Source organism: Neospora caninum, chromosome XII (assembly GCF_000208865.1).
Source record: "Neospora caninum Liverpool complete genome, chromosome XII".
NCBI lineage: Eukaryota > Apicomplexa > Conoidasida > Eucoccidiorida > Sarcocystidae > Neospora > Neospora caninum.
Window position 1 is genome coordinate 1,917,727 of NC_018398.1, and position 10,182 is coordinate 1,927,908.

General features: G+C 57.4%; 1 protein-coding gene across 1 annotated transcript; it reads right to left on the bottom strand.

The window, feature by feature from the left end:
- Window positions 1-343: 343 nt before the first annotated feature.
- Window positions 344-9,682, bottom strand: NCLIV_062650 (putative DNA polymerase alpha catalytic subunit; the record flags this gene model as incomplete). The annotated part of the gene is made up of 9 exons (XM_003885816.1): window positions 344-635; window positions 882-925; window positions 1,483-2,068; window positions 2,375-2,484; window positions 3,012-3,080; window positions 3,485-4,549; window positions 5,113-8,756; window positions 9,113-9,212; window positions 9,593-9,682. The coding sequence occupies 9 exons, from the start codon at window positions 9,680-9,682 to the stop codon at window positions 344-346; spliced, it is 6,000 nt and encodes a 1,999-aa protein (XP_003885865.1).
- Between the last annotated feature and the right edge of the window lie 500 nt (window positions 9,683-10,182).

Consider the following 10,182-nt stretch of genomic DNA (forward strand, 5'->3'; position numbering starts at 1 on the left):
AGGTGAGTTTGTTATAAGCGCATCACGAACACGTTACAGCGATGCGGAACAAAGACAGAACAAACTCAAGAGAAAACTATGCAAGGACAAAAGATTCCCCCAGCAGAAAAAGAACAACCCGTGTGCTATAAACCGGATTTGTGTAAACACTCATGCGCATCGGCAGCAGTGCTGTTGCCGCTTTGACTCTCCCGCTTGCGTCTTCCGACAAACGCATAACGAAGGTGCCTCGATACGCCGTGTCTAGGAAGCACGACGTCCGGCAAGAAACACAGAGAAAGAACAAGAAACGAGACGCTCCCAGGTGCATCGAACGCGCTGCCGATCTATCTGCAGCAATGTTTTATTCAGCAATGCCCTCTCGCTTGACAGCAATATCCGAGAAACGACGAGATAGATTGGTGTGGAGTTTTTGCTGACCGAATATTCTTTCGTCTTCTTCCACGTAATCCACTCCAAAGCTGCTTTCCAGCTGAGAGAACACAGAGGAGCCTCGTTGTCGAAGGCCGTCCCCCCAACTCTTTCGTTCCTGCTCACAAGCCTTCACGCGATTCAGGCCTCGCAAAACATGCCATCTCTGCTTGATGGGATCCACGGGAACTGCCGCTTGCATCACGCACATAATGCCGCGCAGTCTGCAGGAGAAAATCGCACACCCAACACAAAACATACATGCGTATATATATATATATATATACAAACCTATGCAGAGATTCATCGCTTTAAAAGGAAAACATATATATATATATATATATACAACCCTATTTACCTATACGTATATATATTATCTTCTTTTTACTAGTCTATATTGTTCCCGCACATCAGCGTGAACCACTACCAAGATTCATCCTTTTCGTTGGGGCCGCGTGCGATGGGCTTACTCGATCATTCTGTAGGCGTTTTGAGCCAACGTGGCGGCAACCATCTGCAGGGCGCACCAGACAAAGAAAAAGCGGATTCCCGGTTTCCACCCTCGAGGTGACGGCTCCACACAGTGCCCGCGGCCGGGCGCGCTCTGTCAACTTGTTTTTGGCGGCTGCAAAACCTTGGCTCGGAAGCGACACCCCCCCCCCCCCCCCCCCCGTCACACATACTTACCACGGGTAGGTGTTTCATATAGATGTATATATATATATATATATCAATGAATATTTGACCACAGATGCATGTACGTACCCCACACGCAACTTGCAATACACGGAGACGACCGAGCTCTGTAGGGAGTAGTAAGAGCATCAAGGCAACGAGATGGTAGGCTACCTTCTTCAGAGCGCACGTTCACACTTCCGTGTTTTGCTAGAAACCCTGTGCATGTTTCTCTGTAGATGTCGGCTTGTTTCTATCTACACAAGTACATCAACAGGCATGCGTGCACCCTGGAGAGGTGCGAGGGCGTGGACACCGTGGAAGCCGCGCACGGAGGACCTCTGCATGCGCGCCAGCGCGACGGCTTCTGACCGGCTGTGTCTCCCCTGATCTCACCTGTTGGAGTTTTTCTCTTTCCTGTTGCATGTCGATCCAAGTCGCTCCGTGCTTTATTTTTTCGAGATAAATGTACGCGGCGACAGCGTGGGGAAAGCGGAGTTCGACGCCGCGTTTGACGGGGGGGACCTCGGCCTCGCGCACCCGTTTATAAGCCGCCTCGAGGCAATCGCGCGCTTCCAGTCGCTCGCGCAGAGTCGGCGGCTTTCCGCGGCCTTCCTCGAGGACCTTCGTGACCAGATTGGGATCGACGCCGACCGGGACGGGCCAGGAATCTTTTCCAGAGTTGCCGACTGCCCCGGCATTCCGGTCGCCGGCGTTTCCGGCTCGGCGGAAGCGCATGATCGACGCAGCCTTCTCGGGGTTGCGGTCTTTCTCTCTCTCACTCAACGCCACCTGCTGGGCCGTGACATCGCCAGCGAGATAAAACTGCATTTCGTCCAGGTACATGTACAAGTCATGCGCACTCAGTTCCTCGCGCAGGTTGCCTTCCTCGCAGCGCGGGCAAACAAGACGGGAGCGACGGCCCGTCGCGAACGACGAGGGCGGAGGGCACTGGTCGAATCGCTCGTGACAAGACGAACACCTGCGGCACACACGAAAGAAGCAAAACAACGCTCAGCCTCCCCGCACTCTACCCAACACGCACACATGTATAGATATGTGTGCATATATACGCGTATATATGCATCCATAAAGGTATATATCGGCAGTCGTATGTGCGTGGGATATATGGGGATTTAGAATCCTGGCGCCGCGCTACCGTTTCCAGGGGTCCGTGTGCAAAAAGAGAGGTGAGCGAGAAGTGAGCTTCCGAGGCGCATCGGTGAAAGGATTTGGCGCCGGGAGAGAAAACGCGAGTCACGCGTCGGTGCGTCGCCTTGTCTCTTACCTGAGACGGGGCCGCGCAAACTTGCTCTGTAGGGCCGCCAACGTGAGGCGCACAAAGTTGCGCAAGGTCGACGGCGAAATCCACCAAGTGCAAGAAGGACACCGCATGAACTGGAAGAAGACACACAACATTCACGCGCATGCCAGCGCGTCTTGTCGCATACTTCAGCCCTGGGCCGAAGCGGAGAGAAGGCGTGGACCGTCTCGCACGTGCACCCTTTCGAGACACAAAGGTTGAGACTTTAGGAAAACGCAGCGGCTGCACTTCGTTTCGACGACACTGCTGAGATTCTGTCTTCTCGTTTCTACCCACACAGACACGGATCTGCACACCGTCGATGCTGCAAGGTGTTTTGTGCGTCGACTGAAGAAGGATTTTGGACACTGAAAAAAGATCCATGTTATGGGCTTGGGACGTGTAGATTCCTGGGAATTTCGCATCACGGCAACTGCGAAAGACTCGAGAATCCGTAAGCCCTTCATTTGCACTTGTCCTAGGGACGACTGGACGCGGGGATCTTCACCCGTCAGAACGCATGCAGAATGGACTGGAGAAGCTCCGCAGGGAGCAGCGCGAGGTAGGTTTCACTTGATACACAGAACCGGGATGGAAACAGTCGTTGAGTGTTTTTCCTCACCTGCAAAACGTCTTTGCCCAATATGGTGGCTTTGCATGCCACACAAGGTAAGTTGATGGGAAGTTTGTACTGCAGGGGAGAAAAGAGAGAAAAACAGGTCGGTGGAAGCTGCGAATCCGCTGGTGCTGCTGACACAAAAACTGGTGTCCGGTTCGGACTCGTGCTCGTCCCCACGCTACTCTGAAGAGGGCGTTTATCCGCCAAAGGGCCGATTTTCCACGATCTCCCTCGCGTGCGTATGCCACATCTCCACATGCGCACATCTCCAAACACTTCCGCGTCTTCAGTGTAACAAACATGCAGACAGCTACACAGTCAGACCGCTAAATGAAAGGATGAGATACCGTTATCAGACCTGGAGCTGCTCGGACGGTTACCCCTTCGAAAAGCGACTCTCTGGGCCGTGATATATATATATATATATGTATGCATGCCATACCGGTCCCCCCGGTGTCTCCTTCCGTGGAGCCTACCATCTTGTATTTCTCTTCACTTTTGGAAATCAGAGCCATGATGCGTTCCTCGCCGGCCTTCTCCCGCGCGTCTCGGCTGGCGTCTTTGCCTGGCCCGGGCACGCCGTCGGGTCGGGCGTGCTTGGAGCCATCGAGGCCCAGACACTCGGCTAGCCGACTTGCACTCGTCCCCTCGACAAAGGCGCACATGCGCTGGATCGGGGGCAGCAGCTGCTGTTCGAGGTAGTAGTCGACGTCCATTTCCAGGGTTTTGTTTCCCGCGACTTCCCGCGGGTGGAACGCGCGCTCTGCCGGACTCAAGGGTCCGCTCCGGCCCTGCGCGTTTTTCGAGGCCTCTGCGCGTTTCCCCGGTTCTTCGATGGGCGAGCCCTGTTCGTTTCGCTTTGCGGTTTCGGCCTCGTCGCCAGCTGCGTCCTGCGAAGCGAGAAACGCCCTGACGCTCGCCTCGGAGCAAATCACATAGGGAATCTCGTTCCCCGGCTTCACCGACAAACCCTGGGCCTGCATGCGCAGCGACACCTGCACGTGTGGGTGCAAGACGGCGCCGCCGGTGCCTCGGGCGTACATCTGCGGCGGCTTCGTCAGGGCTTTCGTGATGACAAAGAACTCGAGCGGCACGCGGCCAGCTCGCAGTTGCTTCGCGACTTCGCGCAGTTTCTCGTGGAGTTCCTCAACCACCGAGTCCACGGCGTCCTTCGACGCGCTTTCTTTCTCCTTGGCCGGAGACGAAGCCTCTGCGTTCGCAGGCAGCGGCGCGTTCTGCCCGACCCGAAACATGATCTGAAGCAGTTGATTTCCCACGACCTTGGTCAGCTTCGACCAGTCTCGACGCACAATGTCCAAACCCTTCTGCTCGAGTTTGTACTGGCGCTTCGCGTAATCGAGAACAATGCAGCAGACGTACTTCTTCTTCTTCAGCAGCAGCAGCCGGCGGAAGACTGCCTCCAAATCAATCTCCAACTTCTTGTAGCTCTTGTTGATTTCCGCCTTCACTTGTTCGCCCAGGCGCACGGCCGCCGCGTAGGCCTTGCCTTGTCCGCCGTCGTCCCGCAAGCCGGTGTTTATCTGCGAGAGAAACGCAAGAGAGGGCGACAGGAGATTGCACGCTCGCGAGGCCAGGCGGAGCGAAGACGCCCGAGAGACACACTGTCCCCGGGAAACCGACGCAAACGACACAGAAACCCCACGGCGCCAAGAATGGCTTTCCCCGCTTCTCTCGAGGGTGGTCTACGAACGCAGAGATCCGATTCTCGACAGTGTGACGTCGCGGGGAAGAAGCCGAAACGCCGGGAACCGACGAAAGAACAAGAACGAGGAAAACCCCAAGATGCAGGTGGCAGCCTCTGCGAACGCGCGGGACGAAGTCAGTGAAACGCGGGCCCCTCACTCCACGGAGTCAACGCCCCAGACGGAGACACGCCACTGGGGACGTCAGCAAGGGAGATGACAAAGGAGATCGAAACAACATTCGACATAAAAAGTTATGTCTATACATGCATATATATAGATCTATTCTCCTGAGCATCGAGCATGCCAGTTGCCTCTCCTTGTCTCTCGGTTCACGCATACACGCATAGGTGCATATATATGTATATATATGTATTTATATAATTGGAGTTTCCGCATACCATGATCGAGTCGGTATCTCCGTAGACGACTTCGAGGCGTAGAGTTCTCTCGACCTTGTCTTTCGTTGCCGTGAGGATGTTTCGACCCTGCTGCGTGATGAATGCGGCGAGTTCCTTGGCGTAGAAGCGGCTGCGGCTGAACCCGAGGCAGCCGTAGATGCTGTTCGCGGTGAGCTTCAGAGCCAGCTGCTTGATTTCCTGAGCGGCGCGTTTCACTGGATTCGTTTCGCCCTTCATCGAGGCCTTGACTGCGCGGCGCCTCTGCACGAGTTGGCGCAGGATGCGCGGGAGCAGCCCCGGCGTGGAGGCGATGCCTTGGACGTCCTCCTCAGCTGCATGGGGCCGACTCGTGTCTTCGTCTCGCTCTTGAAGCGTGTCCGCGTGTTCGCCGTCTGGGCCACACGCGGCGCTCGTCTGGCCGTGCCGCGACCGCACCGGCCTCTTCACAGTCGAGAAGCACACGTTGTATTCTTGAATGATAGAGGGGTACAACGAGTTGAAGTCGAGGAGAAGGACAAATGTGTCATACAGCCCGACTCGGGGCTCGAGAACGAGACCGCCCGCATAATTCGCTTTCGCGCGACCACTGCCGCGCTCTTCGCCTTCGCGCCGCCCCTCGTGAAGACCGTCGTCCTCGTCTCTGCGCTCCACGAGGCCCGCGTCGATGCCACCCTCCTCGTCCCCTAGGTCGTCTTCCTTCCCAGAGCCGCCAGGCGCTCCCGGCCAGCGGCGTGGTGCAGTCCGTCCGGCTTGCGGTCGCTTGTTCGGCGCGCCGCGCGAGTAGGGGTCTTCTCTGTCGGGGCAAATGAACTTTTCGCGGTGGAATTCGTGGAGAAGCAGAAACGCGTTCCGCTCCGCGCGCTGGTTCTGAAGCGACCGCGCCCAGAGGTTGCCGCCGATCGTCGTCAACTCCCGAGTCAGGGGCAGGCAGTTGAGACGCCAGCAGAGCGCGACCGTCATGAAGGTCTCTTGAACGCACATTTGCAAACAGACGAGGAGGGGCTGAGCCTCGCGCCGCTGGAAGAACTCGAGAAGCTCCAGCGGCTGCGGGAAGGGCTTGAGCGCGCGGATGTCTTTCTGGATCTTCGCCGCCCAGGCCGAAGACGCAGTCGCGGCTGGCGAACCCGGCGACGTCAGGAACAAGTCCTGCAGAAGGGGGACGAGGTCGTAGTTCACGCGGTGGCCAAGAAGCTCGTGAGCCTGCATGTAGGTGTCGCAGACGAGCCGGCCGACCGTGAGGAGTCGGCCGCCCCATACGCCCGCCGCGCCGAAGCTCCCGTCGAGGCCTTCTCGGCGTCCGCTGGCCCCTGAAGAGACACTCGGCGATGCGCGCGGCCTCACATGCTTGGGCCGCTTCAGACGCGACAGCCTGTGCCACACCGGCAAGCCGTGGACGGCGCACCGCTGGCCGAGAATCTCCAGGTCGGAGCCGTAGATGTTGTGGCCCACGAGGATGTCGGGGTCGGCCGCGGCGAGCCGATTGATGAAGTTGAGAAGGAGCGTTTTCTCCGCATCAAAGACGCTGAAACCCTGCTTGGTGCACAGCTCGTAGAACTGGAGGGGCAACCCTTCGGCGTTGACGCGCGCTGTCGCCCCGCCCGCCGTGCGCACGCGTCGAATGCCGCAGAAAACGTTCTGGGGGCTGAGGCGCGGCTGCGCGTTCTGGTCGTCGATGTCTGCGTCTCTGTAGACAAAGAACGACGCCATGGCGAGCTGTCGATCCGTGTCCTGGTGGCCCGCCGCGCCCGTCGGAACTTGCACACTCTTCGCCGAGAGCGCGACAACGGTCAGCGGCGGGGGCGGCGGCAGCGCGCCGTCAGGGTGGCGTGACTGCGTCGCCTTGTTGAACGCGTTCCACAGCCGCACGTCCTTGTGAGACTGTATGTACACCTCGTGCTGGCACCAGGACAGGTGATCGAAGGCGGACGCCGGGCGCGTGAAGTTTCCGATTCGCAACCAGCACGGGCCCTTGATCCGGCGCTTCACGAGAAGCAACTCGATCAACGACTGGCCGACGCCAAACACGTGGGAGTACGTTTCGCCCTCCAAGTCGTCCGGACTCAAGGGCGGCGCGCTCGCAGGAACAAACACCTTCACGAAGGTCTGTTCGCGGCCTCGAGGGACGTCTGGAGCGTCGAAGGCGTAGTGTCGGAACACGCCCTTGATCGCGACCTTCCGCCAGCGATACTTCTGTTTCAGACGCGGCAAATCCTGTTTGAAGAACGCCTTTGTTATCTCCATTCGACGCTCAAGGCGCCGCCGCAACTCCCGCTCTCGCTCTTCCGAAGCCTTGGCGCCGTCCTTCTCTTCCTCGCCCTCGAGAAGACGCGACGAGGACGTCATGTCCACTTGCTCCCGGGTCCTGAAGAAGAGAGGGACCATCATGTCGCGCACGACGACGCAACAACTCTGGGGCGGCGGGCCGCCGCGATACTTTTGCAGCGACGGGCTCGCCTCGGCGCCTTCCTTCTCTGGCTTCGCCGCCGCAGGCCAGACTTTGCCAAACAGGTAGAGCGTGCCCGCTTCTTCCCACGCATCTAAAAAGTAAAAGGGTAGGGTGCCGTCCTCGCAGATCGGTGGCTGGCTGTCGGACGCTTGGTCGCCTGCAGGCACGGCGTTTCTCTCCCCTCTTTCTGTCTCTTCTGTCTCTTTCGCATCCCTGTCGACTTCGTCCTGCATGAAGAGAGTTAAACCCTGCTTCGGCAAGACAGGACCATTCCCTTCGTACTCGCCCGTCGCCTTGAAGAGCGTGTCCTGAGTGTCCTGGTCGCCCTCGTCTTCGTTGCCTTCATCTTTTTCGCCCTCCGGGGAGGCGTCTGCCTCTCCTGCATCCTCTGCATGCTCGCCCTCTTTGCCGTCCTCCTCGCCCACGTCGGCCCCCGGGGAGCCTGTGCTGGCCACTGGTCCTTGGCCGTGAGGAGGGGACGACTGAAGGTCTTGGGCGCTGGAAGGCGATAGCCGCAGCGCTTTGTTTGAACCCCCGGGGCCTGGGAGGCCCTCTGGTGAGGCTAGGAGATACCCGCTGTCCGCCACGTTCGCGAAAGCCCTCTCTGGAGCGCGGCCGACGCCAAACTGGGCCAGAAACGAGGAGGCGCCGGGCGAATAGCCGCATGCACCATTGCTACGGCTGGCGCCAATCCACCCGTGTCCTTCCGCAGACAGCGCCTCTGTCGACCTGCGGTTTTGCTCTCTTTCTCCTGGCTTCAAAGTGACGGCCATTTGGTCTCGCAACGACGGCGTCGCCCCCCTTCCTTCCTGAGCGGCGCGACTTCCTTCTCCTGGAAGAGGCGATGTCTCGCCGGTGGTAGCACTCTCGCCTGAGTCCTCTTCTTCACCAAACAGTTTATCCACCGACTGCAGAGACTCCACATAGCGTTTCGTCACCAAATTCTGTTCTTGCTTCGCATGCGTCTCCGCAGAGATCGCACTAAAGTGCTGGACGAGCGAGCGCATACCCTGGGCCTCCGCCGAGGCAGCTGCGACTGCAGCTGCCGCAGCGAGAGCATTGTTCCGTGCCTTCTTGGGTTTTGTTGTATCTCGGTCTCCCTCGTTTCGCCTCTTTCCTCTTCGACCTTCTGGCGCCTCCTCGTCCTCGTCGTCTTCACTGTTCGAGGCCCACCACTCCTCGCCATCGTCGCTGTAGCCTGAAAACGCGAATCCGAGGCAGGCGCACAAAGCAGGACACTCTGTCTCCTTGGCAGGTTCTTCTTTGTATTCCTCCTGTCCTCGACCAAAGAACTCCGAAGCACGTGAATCCTGTCTCGCGTTGCCTCGCGAGGATTCCTTTCGTCTCTGTGTGTGGGGACTGCTGGGGGAGGGAGGACAAGGAGACCAGCTCTGTGCACAGAATCCCCTGAAAAACTAGGTGAGAGAATCGCGGCCAGCCGATAGGAGTTTCACTGCGGTCCGAAACACCGAGACAGTGAAGCAGGCAGAGACTCGTATCCTCTGGACGGCTCTGCTAGGCGCGCTAAGACAGAGAGACTAGCTTCAGACTCACCCTCTCCGTCGATCCACTCTTGAGCGCGCCGCGTCTGCTTCAACCGCTGATAATCCTCCTCTGTCACGGTCGCGTAAATTTCCGCATTCTCATCCTTAACCTACACAAGCAGCGCATACACACGCAGCAAGCAACGCATATTTCCGCAGGCTTTATCCATCTATCTGGCTCCGTCCCTATCTCTATCACGCAAGAGGTGCATACGTTACCCACAGAATGGACTTTACGCTCACGCAGCCAAAGACATAGCTACCTGGAGAGGCAGACAACTGACAGGTTATATGCAGTTCTACACACGCAAATGCGTGTAACTGCATGCGCAGTTAGGTATAGGCCAAAGCAGAATATAGGGAAGCAGGCCGGCGACCAGGTACATAGGTATGCGTATACATGTAGCTATATCCGCATGCATGTGTGTATTTGTAGAAAGACATGCTTCCTTTGAGGTTATGCATTTAAGGTACGTATACCGCAACTCACTTCATACTGTTCCGAGGCTTTGGCCTCTCCACGTCTCTGCCTCCGGATTTTCTCCAGAGCGGAGAGCGCCGTCTGCTTCGAGCCCGACATTTTAATTTCAGCGGGAAAAGAAGCGAACTGCGTTGGCCATGGATATCTTTGGACAAACTTTCCGGATGATTCGTCTCGCGTAGACACTTCTACGACTGCAAGCCTAATCAAAGAGGACGACTGGTTTCAAAAACAAGAGCTGTGGCAGGGTAGAGAGGGGGCAGCCGCCGATAGCTGTGCATGTAGGCGCACACACACACACACACGCCTATGCTGGGGATAAGTGAAGACGGCATCAATCTGTGGAAGTAGAAGAAACGCGCGAGAATTGATTATCTATTCACAAAAATGTACCCGCAGAAACCCCTTTGCACGGGACGGTATGTGTAACCGAGTACCCCCTTGTCGCCACAAAGTTATCCCTGAGGCCGAGAAAAAAGGCGTGCCCACAGAAGGCGCCGCTTTGATACAAATTAACGAGGCTCCGGCAGTGACAAGAAGAGAAGAATCGCGACACCCATGTGTGCTATTTTGCTTCAGAGAAACTCATGAAAGCTTTC